The 27673-nt window shown below is 41.3% G+C and overlaps 1 protein-coding gene and 1 long non-coding RNA gene across 6 annotated transcripts in view; one reads left to right on the top strand and one right to left on the bottom strand.

Annotated features, from left to right (window-relative positions):
- Window positions 1-27673, top strand: part of CSTPP1 (centriolar satellite-associated tubulin polyglutamylase complex regulator 1) — an 83041-nt gene that overhangs the window by 47913 nt on the left and 7455 nt on the right. For all 5 annotated transcript variants that reach the window (XM_071809143.1, XM_071809144.1, XM_065838346.2 and 2 more), the window contains 3 exons: window positions 18064-18148; window positions 23618-23703; window positions 26197-26392. In XM_071809143.1, the coding sequence (XP_071665244.1) occupies window positions 18064-18148; window positions 23618-23703; window positions 26197-26392 (367 nt within the window). The remainder of the gene's footprint in view (window positions 1-18063; window positions 18149-23617; window positions 23704-26196; window positions 26393-27673) is intronic.
- On the bottom strand, window positions 719-26755 carry LOC139828100 (uncharacterized). Its single transcript, XR_011739334.1, has 4 exons — window positions 11600-26755; window positions 4825-10064; window positions 3410-3721; window positions 719-2833 (listed from the first exon to the last, which is right to left on the bottom strand). It is a non-coding gene; the product is annotated as an uncharacterized lncRNA (long non-coding RNA).

Genomic DNA, 27673 nt, shown 5'->3' with positions numbered 1-27673 from the left:
ACTTTCAACCACCTGGTAATCATGAGTAACTCTAAAAACAAAACAAAAACAAAACAAAAACCAACAACAACAACAAAAACCCCAAACAAACAACAAAAGCAACAAACTTCAAACGGATAGGTACTGCTCTTACTAGGAAAGAAAACTGACTTGTTTGGTAAACCTTGAGGCAGACATGGCACTTTTGAAGGAGACGCACCTTTCCAAGTCAAATACAAATGCATAAGAGAGGGTGGAACTATCTGGATCTGATGATTTTTTTGCCCAGAGCAAGGGATGTTCCTACCTTGTTAATAAAATCATTTAAAATGCAGCCTCTGAGTACCACAAAACAGAGGCCACCATTAGTACTCAGCAATGCTGAGTACTAAAGGGACTGGTTAAAGATTCATTTGTCCTTAATTAAGATGACCCCAAATTTCTTCAGATAGTGGCTACTAGAAGATGTAATTGGAGGCACCTGGCACTTGTTCACTAACTTTACTTCAAGATTTTAGCCTTGTAAGAGATTCTTCAGTAGATAAATCGAGAATGATTTATTCCTTTAATTCTCTAGCTTAAATAACCATAAGTTATTTCCTTAATGATTTAGAATTGCGTGATGTAGGAGATAGTTAAACTTACTTTCCAAGAGATTAATTTCCTGCTTTTTCACTAGCATCAACTTAAAAAAAAAAAAGTAAAAAAAAAAAAAAAAAAAGTAATATTATGGATTTCATTTGCCTTTTCTAATCATAGGTACTGTAACTTATAAAATATTTAAAATATTGCCTGCCACTCTATCCTGTTTGTTGTAGAAGTAGGAGCGTTTTGAGGGCATTCTGAGGAAGGCAATGAATTGCTTTCAGACATTGGAAAAAGAAGAAGAGAGTTTTACTGGGAGTCCTGTGGCCAGCTATTCTATAAGGTGGCTTGCAAGGAAACTGCTGCTTCCCTGGGAAGACAGCTGAGGCTGTGGTTAGATAAGCACTTTTAGGTTGGCACTGGTAAGGGAAGGAATAGTCCTTGGCCTCCTCTCTGCTCCTGGTTTTCTTTGTGGGCCACAGGTGGCTGTGTAGAGAAGACAGCACAGAGCTGATCCCAGTAAAAAATAACCTGAAAAAAAATAAGTTACTTTTCAGTTGAATCATTTTCTTGTCCCGGTCACAGTGGGGTTGTACAGGCAGCTGTACTGGCATAATGGAAATGGGAATGAAAGGCAGGGAGGAGGGTAGGACTGCCTTTTTCAGTAGATGACCCAGTATAAAATCTATGTTTGTATTACAACTTTAATTGTTGGTCATATAAAGGGCCTAGCAGGCCACACTTGCTCTTAGCACCATAAAACTTCTCTTCCTCAGAAAACAATCTGTACATAACTTTAGATGTCTTGTTTACAACTGTAGCATAAGCTATCGACATCTTGCTAAATTTGTCTTGTCTGGCTTCAACTGTGCTGAAGGGTGGGAACAAAAGCAGAAAGATGACTAGTATATTGGCTCAAATAACACTGTACTGAAAATACCCTGGTTGCAGGTATTTCAAGCCCCTTCCTGAACTTTCAATACAAAAAGTATTATGGATGCTTAACCCACAGATATGAATTCTGCTGTGGTATAGGTCCTACCTTCTCAGTTTATGGCTCTTATGCTCATCCCAAAGTTATCAGAATATTTTTTCCACTTTTTCGAAAGCCCACTTATGTTACAGCCAGTGAAGCAGGTTTTTTTTCTTCTTCCTAACTTTGATGTCCATTTTAACTTGCTATACATAGAGAAGAGTTAGACTGACACTATGCATGTTTGACTCAAACTATGGATGTAGTGAAGTTGCTTTAACAAGCAACTTTAATATTTCTCTGCCCTTCTCAAGCTGTGAAAAAGGCTGTAGGGGAACCAAGAACATTTGCCAAAACTGTTTAGCCAAATGCCTAAATGTGTCCTCCAACCATACTCAAAGTGCTCAGGCACAGCAGACTCTGAGGCAGACTGACAGTGCTTCTAGAATAATTCTGTTTCAGATGTTAAAATTTGTGGATGGATAATGAAAGCACCTCTGCTGACTGCAAATACATTAGAATAACAGAGCAAAGCACACCTCTCCAGACAGTCAGGAGACTAACGTTAATCAAGGTGTTCACCTGTATTTTGTGTCGAAGCTTCCCAAAACAAACAAAACCACTGAAAACATTAATCAAGCTACTAGCAGTGGTTCCTTCATCTTGACAGTACCAGCTCAATTGAGAGCTGGTTAGCCTGAGGATTCTTGCTCTTTACGAGGTAATGCTATCTCTTGCACTCATCTTCTGAGCATATCCACTTGTATTAAAGTGCTTTCGTGTGGCAATACTTGAAAGCCTTCTTCAGTATTCATTGTGCCCTGTGTTTTGACTGAGCAATTTATATTAAAACAATTTCTGCTTCCCTTGCCTGTTCTCTGCCTTCCCTCTCCTCCCCCTCCTTTTTCCTGAGTAACTGTAGGGTGAGAAAAGAAGCAGTTTTGCATTTCAGTACACTTAATGTAGCCAAGAGGTTTGTTCGTTGCCGCTTTGTACTTTCAGGCAAACGAGAAAATTTAGATTAATAGGTTGTTTATTCTTTTGCGTGTTCCTCAAATCAAAGGCATTGGATTGCATTATTAAAGAAGTTTTGTGTGGCAGGCTTGGAACTGTCCTCACTGAGCTGTACATGAAGAAAAACGATTGCTTTTCATCCCCCACTCATTATGCAGACTGGCACAGGAATGCTGTTAAATGCAGTATCATGTTCTTTCACTTAAAGACCTTCCTTCTGTACAGCTGATGTTGGGCTCCAATTTCACAGGATGATCTGTCTTGGAACAGACAAGGAAAACCCTAGAAATAGAAACACATATGTCCTTATACTTTAAAAATTTAAATATTAACTGGTTTAATAGAGAGAGGTTTTGTTTAGAACACTAGTGACCCTGCTTCACAGTCTTCTCAGATCTCTTCATTGGGGATTCTCTTCATTTGTTTCTCTTCTGTTCAGTTAGCAATAACGCAGAAAAAGGCTTTCAGTGATAATCTGTCCAGACAAATTAATGAGGAAAACATTCAACATTATTTTGAGACTGGATCCAAAACTGAAGGGTCTAGCTAGTGTTGGGTAGCTGACTAAATACACTAATCTGTCCTCTGGATGTTTTGCGCTGAACGGGTAACAGTTTATCTCTGGGATTACATCAGGTACTGTAATTCCCTTGGTGTTCTGTGACAGAACAGTCTCACTTGACCCAAGGCCTTCTGCTTTGAAAGTGAAAGGTCTGGGGGATGTATTTTAAGAGAAGAGGACAAGCTCTCATGTAAATAAGAGCAAAGAAGTTGCTTTGCCTTATAGGTGCTACTTCAGCTCTAGCTAATGTTCAGGGCAAGAAAGGCAATTGCACATGCAGCACTGCAATTCATCACCTTAATAAAGTGGAAGACCTCTGTTGTGTGCCACACGCCAGCATCACCAGGTGCTCGGTGGGAAGGGAGCAGTGTCACAGTTACCAGACTGGCTGAACTGCTGAACATCCCTTGTGGAGTTGTAGGTATCATTCTTCTTCAGGTTCAGACCTGATGCAGGATGGAATAATTATGATTTTTCTCATTGCATGCTGGCTTCCTGATTTTGTAGTCCCCTTCCCTGAATTAGAACCCTCTTGTTGGTCTGATGGAAACTCAGTTCCTGCATTTCTACTCCTCCTGAGGTACCAGTGCTGAGTTCTCCAAGTGTGCCTAGAGAAAAGTGTTTAAAGAAAACTTTCTATGTAGGCATGTTTATAAGGTGTACTGTCATCATCCACCTGAGGATCAAGCAGAGTTCCTCCAGCCACTTCCATGTTTCACTTTTTTCACTGGTTTGCTTCTGTATCACAGAGCACCATTTTTTCCCTGACAAGTACCCATCCTCTTTCTCAAGGGGATCTTAACCCCTTTTGGGGAAATGAGAGTGCCAGTGCTTTGGGTTTTAGAGTCTTGTTTGTTTGTTTTCAATCTCAGCATAGGAAAGTGGTGGTATCTTTTCCACCTGAAACATGCAAATGTACTAATGTCTTGTAACTGCTGTCCCAGATTTTTGGGGATAGTATCATCTTTGTTTGGTCTTTTCATAACTATTCAATACTGTAGATTGTTCATTCATGCCATGTTTTCTATTCCCATTAATGCTTGCAGGCTGTGATAGCCAAGTTCATAAAAGGATTACAGATCTCTATTTATAATGTTACATATCAACTTTTAACCTGTTATAAAGTGCCTCAAACACGAATAACTAGACCACTGTATTCTTCTGCTCTGTTACCAAGCAGGGGGGGAATTGTGACTGGATCCCAGACTTCTATGTGCAGCTAGTGCTGTTTGATCAGTGACTCAGCTGAACATTGTTACATTTTTGAGAAAATCACAAGTATTATTTATCTTTCTCCTTAATAATTCTAGGTACTATTTCACCTGCTTTAATTTTAGCCTATCATTCAAAGATTTTTTTTTCCTTATAACTTTTGGACATTTTTGAGTCAGATATGGCCATTTGCTGATGTATCTAGTAGTTGTACAGTTTTCTTTTTGTTTCCTAATAGGTACAATAGAAATTGTTTTGATTGCTTCCTTTTAACATCTAGAATAGTTAACATTTTTACTCAGGCATTGAAATTAGAATCTAATCTGTCTAACATTGAAGAGCTTTCAAATCTACATGATTCATGGGAAGACTTTAGAGTTCATACAGACAACAGTTCAAAACTGAAAGGAAATTAGAAGAAAAGCTCATTAAATTCCCACGTAATTCACTGATTTGTTATTTCAAACATTAACTGCAAAGCAAGTAATGATGATCTTACTTGTGCTGTGGCAGTGGGTGCAGAACTGCGTGTCCTTCATTCAGCAAAAGTCTGTTCTGGTCACAGCTGTGTATACAAAGCTGCAAGTGAAAATGAGATGTACACATAAAGGCTCTCAGTCTATTTCCCTTTGTAGCACTCAAATCTATTTGTTCTTTACTAAACCCCAGAAAACATCCTTTTAAAATGAAAGAGCAAAAGTAAATAGGGAGATTGTTTTTTTTTTCCCTTGGTAAACATGTCATGTAAAGTGACTTTCCAAACATGTCCCATTTAGTGGAGATAATATAGAAACCTTGAACTTCAGCATTGTTTGTTGCCCACCAGCATGGATCCTCAAGGCCCCTCTTCTTTCTGTCACAGTTTCCAATTCCAGGAGCTGGTAAGTAAAGTCTTGTTTTGGCATGTGGGCCCAGGTTCTCAAGTCCAGAGAGTCACGTCTGTATTTCTCTAATAACTGAGGAGCTGTTTCTTGTAATTTGTATCTGTCTGCCGAACATCTCAGAGCTTTTTTGCAGGTGGGATATTTTTACTTTCATTTGGGATCCCCTATGTGTTAATAACGTTATTTAACCTTGAATCTCTTAAGAGCTAGCACTACTATTTTCAGAGCCCTTAGTACTGCATGTAGGTGTGGACTTGGAACACCAAAACCTGAAACAGATCCAGACAGGAGATAACTCCTGTGAAAGACAACTGGAAGGATGAATGTTACCTTTAAATGTGGGCAAAAGTGAGAGGAATATAAATTAATACATTTATGTAGCATCCCTTTTTCTTACATCACATGGAATACTACTAAAATGCAGCTACATCTGATGTAGTAAGTGTAGATACAGTTCTTCTGCCAGAAACACCAGGAAGCAATCTCTTTCCCAACAGGGCAGCATTAAGAAACATATACAATTGCGTGGAGCAAATAGGACTTCAGCTTTTAAGCTCTGCTTTGAAAGATCCAGCACATTTCCTTTGAGTCAAGAACATATGCTGAAATACATTACATTTAAGTACTTCTTATAGCTATATTGCTGTATGATTTGCACCATCTGATTTTCAGACTTGTTCCATAAGTCTGAACATCCAGTGGGAAAAGAAGGGCAAATGTTGCAGCAAATAAAAGGAACATGTGTTTTATAAGTCTTCAATGGCTGGAGATGCTTAAAGAGCAGCTTTCATCTTGACTCACACTCTGAGGGTTTATCATACTTGCATTTCCATGATGGCTTTTTTGCTGAACAGTCAGGATATTGTTGTTTAGGAGACAAAAAAATATAAGTGAAACCACAAAGAGTACAGTTGTGTTAGAACAGTGTAGCCGGGGCCCCAGCTGCTAGTAGAGGTTAATACAGTGTTACTCACTATGGATGGCCCATCTCACTGTTCTCATTGAATAAGTTAGTTGGCAGTAGCTGTATTTGGGGTTTTAGGACTCCTGCCATCTTTTATTCCAAGTAAGGAGAGTCCAACTTCTTTTAGAGATTCTGGTTTGTTTCTTCTTTGCATTGTCTTCTCTGTACCTTACATCACAGCAGCAATCCATCCAGCCATTTCCACAGAATACTGATCATGCTTCCTTTAGGAGAAGTCACTTGCATATCAGACCTGGTCAAAATCATTTGCTCACTGTGCGAAGCTATCATCCCACCGCTAATCAGTTGGATGATATTCCTTTTTATTGCTCTTGCCACAAAGATCCTTACAAAGATCCTGAAGAGCTTGACCTCATTATGAGGCTGGAAAAGATTAAACAACTGAACTCTATTTTCACTTTCTACAAGCCAGGATTACAGTATGGATTCATGTCTACATTTGTCCTCCAGTAGATGGCCTTTTTTTCCCTCTAGAAAGCCCTGTGCAGCAACAAGAAAGTGTCCTTTTGATTTCTGCAACAAGAGTTGCTCTTTTGTCTAGTTTCTTACGCTTCCCTGATTACCATAATATATGCATACCATCCATGTTAGGGCATAGTGCTGGAGGATTTAGGGCATTTGCCCGAACTTTCCTCCAGCAAAATATTCTTAAATTTTAGTCCATGGAGGATGGTCCTGTTAAACAGGTGGTATTGAAGTGAACTTTGACAAAGATGCATGATGTCCATGGGAAACTTTCAGGATTAATGAACAACTGAAGATTTTAGAGCTTGCTGAGCGGAGGCTTAACGAATGTAAAAAAAAAAAAAAAAGGCTTTGTTTCACTTTTAAAAAATTAATATCTGTGTTAAATTCTTATCAAACGTCTTTATCCATGTGAAATACAGAAGAAACTAGCTCATTTCCTTCTCTCTCTTCCTCTCAATCTTTTTAAAAATTATTATTATTTTTTAAGACACACAGCTTACTAGAGTATTGTAAGAGTTAAGAGAAGTTACAGAACCTTAGCCAAAAGCATACTCTTAAAAAGGGGTAGTTGGATGCCTTGTTGTTTCAAGTTTCTCTTAGTGCATTCATCCTGTTCTGCATTCAGACTAGTTTGTAGCGGTGGTCATTTATAATCATTAATCTAGCTCATTCATATTATAATGGGCTCCAAACATTCTCTGTGGAGCTTACATGCTCCACTGCATTTCCTTCTAAATAACTAATGATGACTTCTTCAGTCTTGTCATTAACCAGGTTACCTTCCTCCAGCCAGTTCTCTTATTGATTTGTGTGGTTTTAGGCTCATTTTCTTCTTAAGTCTTTACACTCATAAAAGAGACTCCATAGAGGTTTATTTGAGAGCATTTTACATGACTGAACATCACTGCTCAAGCATAGGTCCAGATACTGCAATACTTATTTTTATGAATAGACACTTTAACTGTTGATTCAGATGCTCCTAAAACCAAAGTCATTTCCTTTCAGTCTGCTTTTCTCAGCATGGTAATTTGTGAAAGAAAACTAGCCAACGGTCTGGGTGCTTGCGATCATACTGCATAGTCTGTACACAAACCTATATATGAATATACTGTGTGGTGAAGTCAAAGAATGGCCAGGACTACGAATGGCTTTCAGTTCTTGGAAGAGTCATGTTTAAGTTAGGTAGTCAAATTGTTCCAGGTGAACCCAAGTGCATAGAGAAGGATGTGCTAGACCATTCTGTGCTTTGATCACAACCAGCTTCTTGAGTTTCAACCGCAGTGAGCTGACTGCTTTCCATAATTGCACACTGGTGTCACCTTGGTGGCATGTGGGATTCTCCATTCTCCACAAGCCTGAACTTGTCTTTAATGGTTGGGCTCATGATGGGCACGTTTCAGAGACACAGTGTCAGAACGCCTGCTGTGATGACAGCTGCTGGTGGAGGTGCAGTTAATTGTTCAAAACTTTGCAATTGATTATTTAAGAGAGGGGACAGGGGAAACACACAAAGCTATCTGCGATTGTTATCTAAATCATGCTGAAGTATTTTGTCTCTCTTCCCGTGGGATGTTTCTTGCAACTGCACTGTTCCTTGGAAGCCTCTTCTGAACCAGTCATTGAAAGAGGAAAGTCCAAACATTTCTGTTCCGTTCATTGTTCTGAGAAAATTGCTGACTGTTGCACTTCATGCTTTTACATGCCACATTGAAGTCTGAAGCACTTGGGAGATTCAAGGTATTTGAAAATACCTGATTATACTGAAACTGGTTCACCAGAACCTTTCATTGGTGTTTCCTGGAAAGTTCAGACTAGAAAGAAACTGGAAGTCAAGGAGATCTTGGATGTGAGATTGCTACAGCAATCTGCAGTATTTCCGGAGTTCGTGGTGTGTCCTCCTTAACCTCTACCTCCTTTTCTTTTTAGGCCAATGTCATAGCTTCTGCTCCCTGACCCTGTGTGCATGACACAGATGAACTATCTGCCAGCTGACTGTATATCCTGGGGCTCCCAAAGCAAAAAGGAAATACCAAACAGCAGCTGGAAGCTCTGGGCCTCTCCCTGGCCGTAGTCCCATTATTGTCACTAGACCTAGTACATATCTGAGGGAGGAGGGGTTGGATGTAGGGTCCTGTATTGCATGAGATGCAGCTGCATACCACCTGCACATTTAGTCTGCCCATCTCGTGATGCATAGCCATGAATTCTTTAGTTGTTTTGAAGATCTTAAGCTTAATGACAACTTGTTTTCTTGAATAGAGGATGATCCACATCTTGTCTAAAGATTACTGCTGCTGTTTGAGAGCTTGGGGAAATGTTGATGTTCCCCTCCAGTGAAGTGTTGTGGCATTTCTGTACTTCACTATTAAAGATTGCTGTGGGTCCCGTTTCAAGTGGTTGAGCAGTCTGCCCCCCAGATGGCCAGAACTCCAACAGGAACGTTTACATCTTATTGTTTACAAGACCAGTTAGCTCTGGCATTGGATTGATTATTTTCTCCATGACTGACTGAAAACTCCTCAAAGTGAGGAAAAATCAACTTGAACAAGGTAGAAGCAGTCTCAATCTGTTAGTTTACTTATTGCTTGGAAGATCTGCTAGTCACATCTTTAATGATATTACAATGAAAGGAAAAACTAATTTTGTAGTCAACACATGCGAAGAATATCAAATGTCACAGCATTTCAGTTATAAATTACTCTCAGTCTGAAACTGTACATTATTTCTAGTTTGTCTCAGGAGCCAGTCTTGTGTTGGTTTGATTTGGTTTTGCTATGCCTGTATTTGGTAAATTAAAGTGCCTCTGATGTAATTTCACTTGTAGCTACCTACAGACCGAGGATTACCGGGGCGATCTCAGCTGTTCCACAGGCTTAAAGTTACCCAAGAATATGCAGTATATTTATGATCACACTTAACTTCAGATGTTAGGACATTCTTAAAGTTTCTTACTTCGCTTTTTAATGCCTCTGAAACATGAAGGGAAATCATACATTTTCATACTGTAGTCCACAAAACAAGCCTCTTTGTTTGCTTCAGGCCTCTGTCCTTTGGAGAAGGCTAAATGTCCTTTTGCGTGATACTCAATGAGCTGAGCATTTCTTTAGGATGATGCATGCTTCAGAATATGCACAGAGTTATCTTTGCAAACATTAAAGAAAGCTTCATGGAGAAAACTGGGTGTCCGTGTAGTAAATAAAGTTTAAGCCACTATTTGGTTTCTGTAGTCGATCATGTACTTGAAAATTTAAACCAGGCTCTTTTGTTTGTCATTTTCTATCTTTTTCTACTTCTGAAAATACTGACAAAAATTGTGGCTGCTTCTCCCTTCTTATTGTTTGCTGTTCTTGCACTTCATGAACTCTGAATTCTTTAAGCTCCAACTTCATTCAAAGTCCCATCCTGTTGTTAAAACAAGGAATTAAAGAGTTAATATTGTCTTAAGCATTGCAATAGGTATAGAGCTAAGGTTCCCAAAGAAGGTGGAAAGTTCAAACTTAAGTCGTGTTTGAGGCTGTCTGTGGATTCAGGAATACTCCACTGCATCAGTTAAACTCCTCCACTATTGGAATGTTTTCTTTACAGCCATGAGAGCTGATAACTTCTCTATGTTTCTAATGAAAGTTTAAATTTTTTGGTTTGTGGCTGTGCCATGTTAGCCACAGAGGCACGCCAGATGATAGCCTTGGGCTAGACCTTTGGCACAGCTCATCCTGCCCTAAGTAACATCCACTCAAAGCTGAAGTAATGCTGCCACATGAAACGTTTGATACTGAAGGATAATTATGGGGAATTTGAAAGGGACTAGACGATGATTAAAGTTTGTATAAACAGCAAGATTCTGGATTTTGGAGATAGAATTGGAGCAGCTCTGTATAAATTCATTTTGTTTTTGTTAATCTGGCAAGTGGTTTATTGATAAAAGGGCTCAAGATCAAAGGGCAGAAAAACAATCATACCATCTAGAGCATTTTAGTCCTTAAAAACCTTTTGCTCACTCAAAATACCACGCTACTGGAGCTTTGCCCATAAGAAGACAACTTTTCAGTGAATTTACTGTTCACGTGACCTGTCCAGGTTCCTTCCAGAACAAATGAATTCATTCTTCTCATCAGCTGCAGCTGAAGCTTTTCCTTTTTACCTGAGTGCCTCAAAACCGGCTTTCTGCTCAAACACAGCGCTAATCCCACTTCACTGGTCTCTCTTGCAGCGCTCCCCCAACAAATATTTTTAGGTCAGTGTGCTTAGCTCTTCGCTATATTTGTCATGATTCTGACACAGGTCATTCCAGGCAAATCTCACTAAATCTCTGTCACTCTTTGCTTTTTTCACATCATAAGTGGGTTCTTTCTACCTGTTGTCAACAGGAGTCATCTATCCAAGTCTGCTGTTTGCAGCCATACTCCTTTTGTAGAGTGCAAAACTTCTTGTTTGTGAAGACTAGTTGCCTGCAGCAGCACCCTTATGTCTGGCAGGACTTTGCTGGTATTCTCGTAGGTCAGGAGAGGCAATCCGGGGTGCAGCCAGTGCCTCAGGTGCCCTCCTGGAAGAACGCCCCTACAGACCCAAACTCCAGCAACTCTTCACGTTCTTCAGTTATCCTGTCTGCTTTTGCTATCATGTCAGACACAAAGTCTTCTAGGTTCTTTTCCTGAGGGTACCCCTGGGATCCCTTCTGGGAGGACCTAAATGGTATCAGTGGAAAGAGGCTTGTGAATAACCTGAACTCATCTGCCTGCTTGGATAGTAAGGTTGCTAAAAGTTCTGTCTTAAGAGTGTGTCTGATAACAGTGTTCACAAACCGTCTTAGCAGGGATAGTGCAAGCACAGCCAGTAAAGCTGAGACAAGTTTTAATTATGAGGATCATTAGTTCTATGACAATGCCTTGCATACATCCTGAACTTTAAGAATTAAAACATCTTAAGCGGGGAATTACCTGAGGCTGTTCAACAGTTTATCTCTGCTGAAGTGGGGAGGTTCTGCTCTTCCACAGCTTGCTTTGCATGAGCTTTCATCAGATATTTCTGAGAGTCAGTTCAAGTCACTAGCCGAGGAGAAGAGTTTCATTTTCTCAGCAAGGGGCCTGCTGAGTGCCAGAGGCAGTAGGAGGGGTGGTTCAGAACCATGTGGCCATCAGCAAGTGAGAGGAAAGGACAGAAGAGAGAGAGAGGAGTGAGACCTGCCCCTTTCAGCAGGAGTAAGTTTTAGGTGGCTTAGCTGCTTGTTGAACTTCACCATCAGGAGGGCAGGGGTGATGCATCCAGTTCTCAAAACTAAGAAAACAAATTTTTGTTAGTATCCAATGAAATTGAGCTGGACATTGGTACAAAGCCAGAGAGTCTTTTAAAGCTGCTTATGTCCAAGACTCCATGTAAAGCACAGATTCTTATGTTGATCCCTGAAACAGATTTGACAATTACCCTCTTTAAACTATTCACTAGAAAAACTTCCTTTAAAAAATTGAGTTGGTTTTGAGATAACCTTGCAGAAATCTTTGCCTTCCAGTGCATTCTCCTGTCTCTTAACAGTAAGTTTCAGTTTTCTTTTAATTCTCCTACACTTTTAGGACTATTTTCTAAAGATTGTGGGAGCTGTCTATACAATTCAAGAACAGAATGAGTCCTGCTGTACATGTCTTACATGAACGTGCTTATACAACTAAAGAGGAAAGTGTGTGAGTGCTTATTCTTTTTTATTTAGGCTAGTTTTATTTAACCTTCCATCCCAAATTGTGGGGATAATTAATGTGACTTGCTGTTTTGCATTTTGTTTGTTTGAAAAATAAGTCTAATTTTTAAAATTGGACAAATGCACATTCAGGATCTGGTTTCTGTTTATTTTATATCTCTCCCTGTCAGTGGAAAAAGAACATTAGTCAAAGAAGCAGGCCTTGAATGTTTTTATTTTGTTTCGAATTCTTATTTAAACAACCATTGTTGCAAGTAACAGGAACAGATCTTTTTCATGATAAGTCATAAAATCTCTCAATGTAAAATTTTATAAAAGCTAAATTGAAAAGAATTTTTTTTTTTTTAGAGTAGAAGGTGTTATGAGGAAAAAAAATGAGTTTTCGTGCAGCTGTATATTGTTGTTTAGGTCCTACACATGAATTAATTAGCACTATGTATATGGAGGAAATTAGGCTGAGTTTTTTGTAAAATCACAGCTCTTATAGGCAGCACAAGAACACCTAGACTTTTATTTTTAAGGCCTTTTGTTTATTTTTTGTTGTTTTCTACAAGATTGCAAGCTTCCACAGGTAGAGAGAGAATCCTAAGGATGTGATACTTAACTTATACCAAGAACATAGAAACTAAAAGGGCAGGAAAGACTTCAAAAAAACACTTACAAAAAAAAATTATTTATTAGGCTGTTCTCTGTTATATTTCCAGGAGTCTGATTTGCAGCTCTATGACTTTTTGACTCTTGAATTAATTCATTACCATGGTAGAAAAACAACCTGTGGAAATTGTGTGTCCTATCATGATCCAAAGGGGAAGGCTACATTGCCCAGGGCTCCAGCCTGTTTGGATGGTGGTTGTACATAGAAGATAGTGGGAACAGGGAAATTTAATGTACATTTGTCAGGGCAATCCTTTTGTTTCTGCGAAGTTACTAATGTGATTTTTTGAGGGCAGATTTCATGTACCAGCTGCAGTAAATATTCTCCTACTGCTTTGGGCATATTTATAGCTGACACGGTGTTGTGACAGCATTGCAGATAGCTACTTCTTGTGACGAAATCAGCCTAGATACAGCAGCAATAATTGCAATTCAGGCTAAGTCCTAGGTATTTATTGGCTTCCTGGGTAGATTTTACAGCCTTCACTGAGCTTCTGTGGCCAGGCTGCTGTCAGTATGAAAGAGAACTACTTTAAAGATAGCTCAGGTATGTCTGCACTTCACACACTGACAGCAGCATAAATGCATCATCCAGCATTCCTGGAGTTCGCATCACGTCAGGTGAAAAGCCATCTGTCAGCCACATGCAAACCAGAAATTAAGCAGGTAAAAACAATATGTGTTTTAAAAGCCAGGGAAATACAAAGCAGCTGCTTTTGTGTTTCTCAAAGGTAGGCCATTTTTATCCAGAAAGCAGTGTTTCTTTTCCAAGGCTGTACCTCTTGGACAAACTTCCTTCTCCATTATGGCTCTGAAACATGAGGAAGAGTTTGCCTCAGGCACCAAAAAGACAATAAACTACTCACAGTTCTGTAGGGAAGAGTCAGGATTTTGCTAGTGGCACGGTAGCAGCAGCAGTACAGGCTGGGCGGGAGTTTGAAGACCAGTACAGCAAAAATTAAGACTGAACTGTTAAAGTACGTCCTGTGCAGCTCTAACCATACCACTTCACTTTTCTGTACTTATTCTGTTAAGCCTCCCAGCTCCTTCTTATTCTACTGCTGTTTTAAAAACACTTTGGAATTTACTATTAGTTGCTTTGCAATAGAAGAGTGAAGTGCTATGTTCATCTGTAAATGACTATGGTTCACATGCAGATTGCAGTCTCTCTCCATCCTTAAACATGTGGTGTGACCAGATTTGTTCCACTGCGAGGGCACAGGAGAGTGTGTATAGCCCTCTGCCCTGTGCTGTGGGGTCAGATTTGAACTCTCCGTGATTTGCTTCATTTGTTACTGGAACTTGAGATACAGCAATTTGTGGCAGCAACCAAAGTAGCAGTTGTGGATTCCAGTTTTCACTCATTCTGACTGGTACCTTCCTCCTCTTCTTTCTTTCTTCATCATGCAACATTGAGCACTATTTACTCAGCTGTGGCCTGGAGACAGGAAGGAGCAATGTGGTCGCGCACCAAAACTGCCCTTGTTTATTCCAAGCAGCTCTTGGCAGACAATATGGTACATGGGTAAACGTAATTTTCTGCATGGTCTTCACTGACCTTGCTGTAGAGAATAGGAAAACAGTCATCACAGCAAACCGTGGACACTTCCTAAGGTCTGTGGTGATGCCCCCTCCTGTGTAATAGGTACTCATCTCTAGGGTGAGAAATGGTTATGACTTATTGGTCGGACACCTGGGATGTCCACAGGCTGAGTTGTCTTATGGCCTGAAAGAGTCGGCCTGCAAGCTTCAGGGACTCATTTGGTGCCCTGTCTTCAGGCATAAGAAGCAAAGGGCTGTTTTCTTTAGAGAAGGAACGCCTCTGGGCCACTCAGGCTTTGTGTGCAGTTCCTATCTAAATAGACCGTTTGCTCAAAGTGCGAAACTGTTATTAATTCCACTTTTTTTGACAATGAACTTCACACTCCGATGTGCTGGCTGGAGAGGATCTCTGTTACCCTTTCCCAAAGCCCTTTTGAACAGACTTCTGCTTTTGTTCTGTGTCATTTCGTTGTTCTGTGATGGAGGAGGAAGGATGATGCTATGACTCGGTATGAAGAGGGAGGAGAAAAAGGCAACATAACATACTTTTAAAACTTATAATAATTTATTTCTAGCAAGTGAGAGATCCCTATTTATGCCTCAGAACTAATGCTTGCTTAGGGCCCAGTTACCCTCTCCAGCTGCTTTTATCTAGCAACTTGACAGGGACTGCGAACAAAGTGTGACTTTCTCAGGAAACCTCATCCTTCAAAAAAACCTTAAACTCCTTCACCTTCAGGGGGAGAAAAGAAGAGGCTAAGATTCAGGATTAAGGAAAAGGGGCTTCACTGATGAAAGTTGGCAGATTATCCTCCCAGAGCCTGTCTATTCTGAATGCATGAGGGAAGCTTTATGCACTGCTGGACACCACACTGTGAAAATCTAAAGGGGATCAAAGCAGAGTGAGAGATATGACTGGGCTGGGTAGGGAGGGATGTAGAGGGTAAGATAAACAGACTTAACTTTAAATGTAGTTATCAGTTAAACAGATTGAATAAGATACAGTATGAAGAAAGGGTTATTATAATGATCTGTTGACAAATGAAAGGAAAAAATAATGTAGAGCAAGAGGTATAGAATGCATAAACAGGAATTTAAACTTAAACAAAGAAAAAATGCAAATTGAGTATTGCATAAAGCTTCCAGATGGTGTGACTCCTTCAGACCAACATGTAGACTTTTTAGACAAAGATTGAAAGTTCAATACCCAATGTTATTCAAAGCTAGATTTAGAAAGTGTGGAGTAGTTGTAAGAGATCCATACTATCCTCTTCAATTACGAGAAAGTGTCTGTTTCAAAAGAGCCTCTTTATGCCCAGCTTCTCTGTTTTTCTGTAACCCACTTCCTATGCTGAGCCTGTTGAAGATGATTTTTTGAAACCTGAATGTAGTTTACATGATCAGATAGTTTTCTAAGAACTTAGGACCAAAAAAATATCCATTGCTATAAATGACTGTTGATCTAACAAAGTAACAGAGAAGAAAATTTTATTTCCTTTGTGTAGTGTCATGAAAGAGAAATAGTAAGCTGAAGATTTGGTTAAAAATATGCATCTTCCTGCTCATGATAACTGGACTTTTTCAATAATATCTTTTTGCAGTTATACATAAAACTTGGTGATACTTTCCTTGATGACATTCAGGGAACTGATTAGATAACACTGCGTGAGAAAACCCCACCATTCCACTAGATACCATCATTAACCCAAGCTCAGATATACACTCACTGAGGAACCAAAGTAGTATCTGCAATAGAGAGCAGCCTCCGATTTGTGTTTTAGTAAGAAATGACAATACAAGACAGTTACAGTGCCCTCCATATTCTCCCAGAGATATGTAATTTCAGTGCAGTCACAGAAATTTAATACAGCTCAGCATTCAGGGTTTGGAAGAAGAGACATTCTGATGTAGTTGTCCATACAGTAAAACGGGTTGCACAAATCCCTGCAAAGGTACTGTAGTTCTGCACAGGCTGGGACTTCCTTGTGTTTTAGCAGATTTCTGACTGCAGATTTATTTTTTTTCCAGAATAAAATCACCTTTTCATAGCATGACCCTAAACCTAAGGTGCTTCATTAGATAGAAAGTCCTTGCAAGAGCAGTGCAAAGTATAGTACTCTACAGAGTGTCTATAATGGATGTCAAAGAAATCGACAGCAGTGTTTTTTCAGCTATAGGGTTTCCTGAATCAAAGAGAAAAATAGGAGCTCTCTCCTCTCTTCCCTTTGCTTCCCTGGCTACTAATGTAGATAAAGGAGAAGTCTATAACTTGATTTTGGTGGCAGTCCTGCAGTATTTCTTTGGTCAGCATTTAAAATATTAATTTGGCTGGGTTGGATGTTGCAGTGAAATATCCCTTTGATACTGCATACCTCCTTCTTGCAACATCTGTCAAAGGCATAGCGTTTTCCCTTTTTCTTGCTTTAGTTGATCTGCCAGGCTCTGAGGAGTTGTGGAGATATGGAGAAGCCGTGCCTATCATCTGAGACAAGGTTGGTTATTTGGATGGGAGCCTAAGGAAGGCTAAGATGTGTCTGTGGCAAAAGAAATCATGCTCTGTACCTTAGTCCTAATGCCTGTGCCCTCTGGATCCCCTCCCTGGCTACTGCTTGGCTCTTCTTCCAGCCCTGGCTCTTTCTTCCATACTTTGCATTCTTCTGTATATAGAAGTACTGCAAAATTGCTGGTGTTCTCCCTGACTCCAATCCACAGCCTTTTGGATTGTGAACATACAATCATGTAGGGCTTTTTGATATTCAGTACGTTTCCATCCCCTTGGGATCCCATAAGCTTCCCTAAGAGTCACCTCTTTTAGACTCCTGCTGAACCACAGGGGCCCTTCTTGACCAGTCTTTCACAAAGCCGCTCTCTAAAACATGAATAATTTGATTGGTTTTCTTGTGTTTTTTGAATCTTTGTTCTATGCTTCCTATAATACAGTGACCAGATATGTACACATTATTCCAGAAGAGACCATCCAGCTGCCTTACCGAATGCCAAAGTAATAACGTCTGTGGTTTATACTCTGAAGCCTTCCATATACAACCCAAAAACCTTGTTTGCCTTTGTTACTGCTGCCAGATGTTCTGTGGATGGTTTTCAGGCGTATTGTGGTGTTGTTACCATGCCAGTGAATTTCAGCAAATTTAAGCAACTTTGAAATTATTCCTTTTTCCACATGGTTATACTCAAGTCAAACCAAACTGTGTTCTCACTTGAAACTGGCCCGTTTTGGTTGCCTCTTTTTCACACTGAATCACTACCTGTTACCAGTTTATCTGCAGGAGCCTCTTCAGTGGGATTTTACCTTTATCAGGCCTTGTTCTCATTGTCTTTGCTGGCAGCTCCATCTGAAGAGCCCAGCTCCGAGGCTCTTTGGAGCAGTTATATTGTCATTAGTACCCAATCTACTTGAATTGAGAGAAGGGAATATGAGGGTTTTTTCCTAAAGAGGAAGCAAGGGGAGGGAACAGCCTGTGAAAGAATTACAATGTTCTCGCCTCTCTTTTCCTGCAGATTTGCTGACAGCACAGGAATACCACTGCCTGCTGCAGCTGCTGTGCCCTGACTTCCCAATGGAACTCACTCAGAAGGCAGCAAGGTGGGTCCTCATCCTCTCTTCTGGGGCAAGATCAGTCCTACACACACAGAGTTAGGAACTCGATCTGTGGGTAAAGGTATAGACAGGGACATTGTGCTTTTAAGATTTTGGGGAAAAGATATACCATGTTTTGAGGTTAAAAACAGGGAGTTTTTCTAGAAGTGAAAAGGAGTGTATATTTAAGGTATGCAGGGACTGAAATATCAATGCAGAATGCTGCTGCTGGCTGTATATTCAGAAGATGAGTTGCATATAGAAGAATGTTAGCCAATGTGTTTTTAACTGACGTTTCAAACACTGGTTACCATCTTTAAAATGCTTCCCCCTTTTCCCAGCTTCCTCTGGTTATCACATTTAAAAGGTACTAATTTCTGAAGGATTGCCAGTGTTCTGAACTATGTTAGCAAAGAACACGGTAGCTAATCTATTTGAAACTTCATTTTAGTCTAGACAAGGCCTAAAGCAGATATATGGCTCAGGGCACTGATAATGTGATATGGAATTTTTTACTGATAGTGCTTGCTGTTTCCAGTCCAGCCACAGTTGATTATTAACTATCTGATAGTGAAAATGTAATAAGGTATCTGGATCTGTTGGGATGGGGGGGTCAGTTTAGATCTCAGCAGAAGTGCACACACACACATGTATCATCACAACAAGCTTACTGAATAAATGCTCTCATTTCTAGCTGTCTCAGCAGTGAGGATATTTAACTTTTTTCACGGACCTAGATACGACATTTGGAAATAGGATCCAGACACGTGATCAGGGTGTTAGCTGCTGCCTATGTTGTTCATGGCCTAAATAGTGGAAAGGTCTTAATATTCTATTTGTCATTCTGTTGGGTTTTTTTTAACATCAGAGTCCCATGAAAATTTTATTAAGAAAGGAAAGTAAAAAAGAGAAGTGTTATCCATCTGCTAGTGCTTCCGCTTGGCTGATTCTTTGGATTCTTCCCTGGCTCATATGTGCTGCTGTCCAATTTGAACTGCAGTTAAAGCTGTGGTGGTTCAATTAAAACTAAAAGTTGAGCACCGTTTTCCCTCTAGATCATCAGTGGGCCTTTGGGGGTCCACAGAGTACAGTTTCTTGGCCTCCAATGCAGACTAAGAAAGAATTCTGACCCTTTAACAGGGATATATTTGCTGCTTCCTTCCACGGAGGTACACGAGCACCAGTCCCATGCACTGGTGTATATTTCATAAGATTCCAGCTGAGCTGAGTCGGATTTGTGGTGCTGCATGAGAGGAGACTTCAGTACATCTACACATGTTATGATGTTTTTGTCAAGGAATTTAATCCACAAGGCTGTTGTCAACTAGAGGCCCTATTCAGGGCCCTGCTGCGCTCTTGTGCATGTCCTGTAGAGAAGGACAGGCCGACGTTGGGAGCAGGTGTTGAAGAGAAATGAGACCTCTGTCCAAGGCACCCAGGTTCAGGTGGGGATGACCTCACTCGTACTTACGGTTGGCTAAAGATTTACTTACATATTGATATTATTGCGTTACAAGCTAATCTAGTTGAATGATTTTAATAGAAGTCATAATTCCAAACCATCCTTCTCTATCCTTCCAACTGTTGCTCACTCACTTGTCCTTTTTCTGGTCTGCACTTCCCATTGTCCTCCTTGGTCTCTGCCAGTGAGAAAGGTGAACTCTGCAGGCTGCCTTCCCGCACCAGCTGATTGAGGCCTTGCAAACCATGAATGTCACAAGCAAACCCACTGACATTATTCCTCCTCCAGTCTGCATACCCCCAATGGTTTTGTTGCTAATTGGCTTGGGAAAGGAATTAAATAAAGTAGCAGCAGGAGTAGCCAGAGTATTCACTGATAGAGCCAGGACTTGTGTAATTATCGGCGCTCTTGGGAAGAGAGCAGTTGTGGTTGTAGTCTCGGTGCTGCATGACTGAGATGATCTCACAGCACGGTGCACTCCACTCATCCAGGAGCTGTTGCTATGCGCTGATAACAAACACTGGGATGAAGATCAGGAAATGTCAGAGCAGAAGAACAGAGGCTACAGCAGTATAGGTTTTATTAGCATGACGCCAGAGAGTTCTATTATTTCTGTTCCTGGTGCTACACAAATGCAGAAGTCATACCCAAAAAAGAACCAGGCTATCTGTATCTGTGGGATTTCTTGGATTTTTTTTTTTTCTTCAAAGGGCTATAGCCATTAGCAGATTGAAGATTTCAGTCTGCAGAGATGCCTTTGATCTTCAGGGACACATTTTGGCTGAGTCTTGAAAATGCAGGAGGACAGAAAAATGAAGGGGTTTTTCTGGTTTGATGCCATGCTTCCAAGATCTGTACCTGAGCACTGACTTTTCTCTTGTAATGGAAATACAAGAAACTCTCTGCCCACATTTGAGTAGCGAGAGCTGAGTAGTTCACAGCTCCTATGCTGTTTTATGTGGGGTGTGGGAGCTCATGTTGCACTGATCAGTGCTAATGGAAGTGGGGCTTGCAAGTCTCTACCCCTGTTGTTAAAAGATTGGCTGAGAGTGCAGATCTTGACCTTTTTGTATGTTCCACTTGTTTTTGCCTTCATCTATTAGTAAACAAACCAAGTCCCTGAAGACTCATTTGAGCCAGCTGGGCCTTAAGACAGATTGTGTCAGTTAGCCTTTAATGGTAGCAAAGGACAGTAAAAGTCCTTTCAACTTGTCTGGTCTAGAGTTTGTCCTGGGGACATCCTGTCTAGTCTGCATTTCTGAGATTTTGACTGCAATCAGTACATCATAAAATTTCCCCATTGGCACAGTAGCCAGGCTTTCCTGCCAGCCAAACCCGCTTGAACCCTGAAAGACCACTGTACCCTTTATGGGGGCCCTGAAGTGTAGGCATCTTTCTTCAGTCCTTTCCAAATTTTCCCCTTGATTTTCATTATTCATTGAGTGCTGACTATGAACTTTGTAAATAAGTCTGTACCCTTGAGGGCTTAAAGTCTAACTTGGACAAGAAAGAATGACACAAGAATCTCTTGAAATATCAGCTGCCTGATGAACTATTTGGAGTTGCAGTTCAGACTTTCAGATTTTGTCCTCAATTTTGGTCCTACTGTCTGGGTTACAGTGCATGGCTAGGATTCTCTCCTTGCCAAATATTTCAAGGAAGAGGTGCAGATATGTTGCATATGATGCTCTCTCAGCTTCCCTGGTTACTCAGTCAGCTGGCTATGTGGGGAGCTAGCCAGCTGCAGTCTATCTCCTCATAAATGATTGTATTGGATTTAAAGACTTCTCAACATTTCCGGAGTGCAGACCCCTGCGCCAAGTGGAGTCAGTAATCCAGCACCAGAGTGCACCTGCTTCTGTTTAGACGCTCCTTCATCACATATGTGCTGTACAGACTTCCTTAGAGGCTCCTTGCTGTCTTCAACAGCAAGAAATGCCCAGCAAATTCTCAGACCTCTGCCTGCTTCCTCATGGTCTCCTCTAAGTAAGAGACTGGGACTTGGTGCTGCAGAGTGCAGCTATCAACCAGAACTTTAAATTTAACAAATGAAATTAGTTGATTGTCATGAAGGTGATGTAATATTGTCTTTCTGTTTAACAAATATGTAAAACCTCTCCAGTGTTATTCTTTTGCATCTCCAGGATGGAGAAATGCACTGGCAAAAGCTTCAGAGCTTGTGCTTGGAGGGTATCTGGGAGACAGACCATAATTTCAAAGGAGGGAGTGCAGCTCATCAGCAATGTGGCCCATCGCATTTCCAGTGCTTAAATAGTGGCTGGAAGCTCCAGTGGCTGAGCAGCATTGCCTGAGAGATGAAGATGCTCTGCCTGCCAGCTTCAAAGCTGTTTCCTTGATGTGGCCACTGACAATCTCAGTAACATGCTTATTAGTGAGAATTAAGAACTGAAGCTACTGCTGCTTTAGAGAGGAGGAGGAGACTTCTGGAACATAATAAATAAATCAGAAGCACTTTGACATCTTCAAAGGGTTTTGTTTTAAATACTGGCTTTTCTCCTGGGGACCCTCTTAGCCCCAGTCTTTCTTCTTTGAGATAATTAATTCAAGCTGTTCTACATGTTTGATTTTGCCACAGTGAACAGAACTGGTCTGAGTGGCAGGGAAGCCTTGTAAGATCCTATAACTCTTCTAGGTCAGCCTCCCACACAGCTCCCTGGAGCCTTTTACATGAGATAGAACAGTGTTTCCCCAGCAATGTGTTTAGACCATTGACGCTGCAGGAGTTGGTCTGTGGGTTGCATTTGGCCTTGTGCTCAAAAGGATCCTACTAGATGACCTGTACTTTGGCTATAATGAACTGGTAGTCCTTCTCGTGTGACATGATGTGCCAGACACCGACTGTACAGGGTCAGTAGATGTGCACACAGTTGAAAAGAAGTACCAACTACCTTTCTCTAGCATCATCCAAATATTCTGTTGTGGTGTTTTGTTTTGTTTTTTCTCATCAAAGGGAGTGTTTCCTTCTGTTTTCCAGTCAGAGCTGTCATTCATGAGCCTAAGTTTGATTTTCCCCACTTAAGAGACTAACCTGTTCATCCTTAGGTAGTGACAGTGACCAGAGCATTGTTTTTGCTTTAATTTTTATGAACGTTTTTGCCCTAACTTACTTCTGGAATCCAGACCTTTTTCCTGAGAGGAGTTGAACTTTGTGATCACTTATTCTTCATTGTTACAGCCTGTTGCTGATCCTTTCCATATTCATGAAGTATGCTTCAAAATAGTGATGCATGTAGCTCCCTACATGCACCTGAGGTTTAGCAGAGAGAAAGATGGCATTGTCTCTGGCCCAAGAAGTCTTCAATTTCCATGAAATTTGACCTGATAGTTCAAATGATAGACCTGATAGATATGAAAAGAGACTGATTCATTCATCAGGGAGGTTAGGATGTTCACAGTACATCATTAGAAAGCTGATTGTTGGTGCAACATTATTTCCTCTGTAGTCAAGTCAAGTTGGTTTGGGTATAGATTGGGAATTAATGATCGTTGTTATCCTTAAGAATCTGAAAATATCCCCATTTGATGAACTCTGGTATACAGAGGTGTAGCATAAGTCTCGTTCTGCTTACATCAGTTTAATACTTGTGTAACTGTCTTGTCTGTAGCACAGTTACTCTTTGTGTAGCTGTGTGAACCAACCTTGCAGGTTTTAGGCCAATTTTCATTCCATCATGTCCACTAGGCTTTGAATGCTTGACATCTGTGTCACACTGCTCTAGTCACACTGCAGCTGAAGTGTGTGATAGCATCGACATTCAGGATCTTCTACTCGCCGCATGTTCTTAAGCCGCCTGTATTTGATATTAGGAATTCCATATCCACACAGCAGTGGGTGTCCCCATTCCTCTCCTAACCTCTCATACTGGGCCAAGCCACGAGCAATCCTCAGCTGCACAGAGCTCCCTGGCTGCACTTTCTTTAGATCTGGGGTTCCTGTTTACAGCCTTCAGTTCTTTTCTAGATGCTGAACTGTTTCTTTCATCTTATCCTAGGATTGTGCTGATGGACGATGCTATGGATTGCCTGATGTCTTTTTCTGATTTCCTCTTTGCTTTCCAGATCCAGTTCTACTACTCAGGTAAATGCCGGGGAGCTGCTGGCTTCACCCACTAGTATAGCATCACAGCTTTACAGCTTCCCAAGCTCTGTGCTTATTATAAAACTTGTAAGGATATGGATTTTCACAGAAAATAGATAATGGAATCTACTGATAACAGGCATCACTGATGCCAAGAGAGGCTTCATAAGGAGGTTCCAAATTTTTGTGAATAACAAGATACTTGTAACTGTTAAGGCTTATGCATGTGTTAGTCTTAGCCTTGAGCAATAAATTTCCAGCTTTATCTAGAGTATGTTAGCACCTAACAATTAGCTTTTACTACGAACGTTGGTTTGGTTTTTTTCTGTTCCTTAATACCGCATTTCTACCTCTGAAGTATTGGTCCCTGCTAGAGACAGGATAAGAAAAACTGACCACCTGGTGCCTTGAAAGGAAAAGGACCTGGACAAATGGATACAATTCTTCCCTCTCACACTGGCCCAACTGTGAGCTGGTTTCAGCTCAAATTGTTTCCGAACTGGATATAGTTTCCATTAGTTTGGGAACCCCCAGTGAACTCTCTCCCAAGAACTTTTCCAGCTTCCATTTGAAACCACATCAAATGGCAACCTCCAGAACACTTTTTGGCAAAGAGTTGCACAGGTCTGCTCCCTGTCCCATCAAGAACCACCTCTCGCGTTTTATTTGAGAGCCTCTAGTTGGAAGGGAAAAGGAACGGTCAATCCCCATCTACCTTCTCCATATCGCTGGTCATTTATCATATTCTACCCCTCTCCCCTAGTTTGAGTGTTAGCTAGACGGGGTACTTGTTTTAAAATTCTTGTCAGGAAAAGTACAAATCAAATAATATTAGTTTGTGGGTGTGTATATTTCCATATGCTCACCCACACATACACATCTGTAAAAATACCCAGTTTTTTTTTAAACCGAAGGTCAGGAGACAAGCAGGAAAAACATGGATGAGCATGCAGACTCTTATTCTGTATAGGAAGACTGCTTTAAAATGCACTGTCCTGTTTGTCCTAGCCCCCCAAAAATGTGCTTGAGGAAAGGGAATTTCATTCAGAGAACTGCTTAAGTGGGCAAAAAGAGGGAAGCATTTGCTTTATCGAAGTTAGATGTGCTCCCAAGCACCAGGGGCTGCTGGGGTGCCACTTACCTCCCAGCACAGAGCACTTTCTAAAGGCAACATAAGCTCATGGATTTCTGTCCACTCACACTTAAATAGCTCCCTCTGATGGACGTAGCTCACAGTTGGCCTCAACCAGGTAAAAGGGGCCAGGTTTGGGTACCAGGAGACTCTGGCTAGAAGCTGTGGTCAGAGAGTAGACTTGGGTGGCCTGCTGATCTGATCCAACCTGTCAGTTCCCAGCTTTCTGGCAGTTAAAAGTCAGCTGCTATCCCTAATACAAAAATCTCTCTTTCTCAGTAGTGCTTTGTAGACTTCCTTTCTCAGTCCCCTGTGCATATTGCAACAGTATCTAGAACAATTAATCGGAGAAAAACAGTTCAAAATGGTGATTTTGGGTTGGGCAGAACCAGGCTTGTAATACCTTTAGCTGGGGACAAAAAATGTGTTTGGAAAGTTTTTCTCTGATATAACAAGTATTTCCACTGAGCTGCAGAACCTCAGCACAGCCCCAGGGCCCGCTGACATCCTGCCTTTCCTCTCCACCCGCTCACACACAGCGTTACACTTCCAGTCACTCGGGGCCTAAATGCCACTGGAGACCCTGCGAGCCCGCCCTGGTGTCCCCACACGCCAACAGCCCAGCCTGGCCTGTGCACCCAGGCACAAGGCACACACGCAGCCTGTCATATGCTCTCCCACCAACCCACACACGTGGAAACCACTCCAAATGGAATCTAGATTTGTAAACTGCTGACCACATCCATAAACAAACTTGTTTAAAATTAGATTCTTGCAGTAAACAGTGGGTAGTATGAGGAGCCTGGGGAGAGGCTTTCTGCCAACTCTAGCCCTGACCTGCCCCAGCCCTTCCTCCAAATCCCGTGTTATATTTATTTTGGAGGAGCACAGAGACAAGCTGGGATACAGCCTGGAGCCCTGATTAACTCGCTTCCTTTCCTCCTCTTGCAGTTCCATATAGTTTGTTCCCAGCTTGGATGAGTTCTTAGTCAGTGGCAAGAAGGAAAACGTTTTAGACTTTGCAAACTAGTTTAGTGTTCAATGTCAACTTTCAGGCTCTGCAGTTTTATCCATGTGCTACCCAACCTCTGTTCCCTTGAGAACAATCTTGTTCAACAGAGTCAGTGGCCTCTCATCATCATCCTGACAGGAAGAAGCCAGCAACTTACATGGAAGTGGCTGTTTGTCCCTGCATAAAAGCTGATCTGAATATGTAGGACGCCACAGTGTTGTGCTATTTTCCTGTTGTTGCTACATACAACACAGAGCAGGGAATGACAGTTTAATCTCAGATCTGGTTGATCAGGAGGATGCTTTGCTGGTTATAACCCCGAGTTTTAAGTTGCTTTTGTTTTTTTCAGAGTTCCTGGAAAGCGTTGCAGTCATTTATCAAGATCTGCTGGCTGGTAAGAATCCAAATACTGTGATTGTGCCAACATCATCCTCTGGGCAACATCGGCAGCGCCAACCCCCAAATGACTGCAGCCCACTCGATGGGGTAGATGCATCTGTCTTCTACCAGTGCCTAGAGTCCTTGTGTGACAGATCAAAATACAGGTATGAACTGAGTCTAAACCACAGATTTGAAGTCTATGTCTCTGGAGACCCTTTGCAAGGTTGGAGCTGTGAAAAAATACAGGACTTTGAACAAGCTGTAACTCCCAAATTGGAGGAATGTGAAGGGAGAGATCATAGCCAAACCACTTCAACCAAAGGAGGAGCGCAGTTTCATGTACCTAAGAAACATGAGGTTTGAGCTGATTCTTGAAGTAATGGATTGATTTGGGTCTCTTCTCTTCTCTTCTCTTCTCTTCTCTTCTCTTCTCTTCTCTTCTCTTCTCTTCTCTTCTCTTCTCTTCTCTTCTCTTCTCTTCTCTTCTCTTCTCTTCTCTTCTCTTCTCTTCTCTTCTCTTCTCTTCTCTTCTCTCTCTTCTCTTCCTCTTCTGCATTGGCGCTTTCATCAGGGAGGAGTCCATCTACCATTATGGGTTAACTAGAGGAGATAAACACATTTGTGTTCTTGGGCGTTGAAGCACAGGGAAGGCTCACTGGGGTGGGTGGAGTCTGGAGCCTCAGTACCTAGACAAGGTCACCCTGCTGGTCTGTACCCCAGCCTGTGATGGAGCTGGTCTCCAGTTATAGATCCCAGGCAGTTCAGCAGGGAGTGGAGCAATACCAGACCTTACTGCATAGCTTTCACAGACACTTTCTTCATAGTTTCTTGCACGTAGCGAGAACATGCCCTGCTAGAAGGTCATGGGCTAAATTCACAAAAAGACTCAGGACGCAAGTTTCCCACGGTTCCTGTTTTAGGTGCCTGAATCCAAATTTGTGATCCACAAAGTTACTGCTGAACTGCTGTCCAGTACTATAGACATCTAAGTGTGGAGATGCCAGGTTGTTTGGTTCTTTTAAATTATAAAAGTTCTGCATTCCCTGTGAGCCCTGAGAGCTTCAGCTGGGAAGGATATTGTGAGCCCATCTGGTAGGTCAGGCTCTGCACAGCACTGTGAGGGGATCCATTCCCAGCCTTTCATCCCATTGCTCAGTAGTCAGACAGGCTTTGGTAACCACCCTTGCCTCAGAGATCACCAGCCCACACCCACATCTCCCAGCAGTGCCACTACACCACAGACTGGTCAACACTTACTCTTTATGAGGCAGTTTTATTTTGCATTAAACCCTTTAAGGAGCATTAGGCAAGAGCAAGAACCACTGTGATGATATTGCTTAGAAATCAGGGGTTAAGGTGAATGTAGAAAAAGAGGACATGGGAATTTAATCCCCACCTAAATTTTGTTTTCTGATGTATTTAGGCTACCACTTGAGGGGTTTTTC

Source organism: Patagioenas fasciata, chromosome 5 (assembly GCF_037038585.1).
Source record: "Patagioenas fasciata isolate bPatFas1 chromosome 5, bPatFas1.hap1, whole genome shotgun sequence".
Lineage (NCBI taxonomy): Eukaryota > Metazoa > Chordata > Aves > Columbiformes > Columbidae > Patagioenas > Patagioenas fasciata.
The sequence above is the reverse complement of the archived record's forward strand: the minus strand, read 5'-3'. Positions and strand labels throughout refer to the sequence as shown.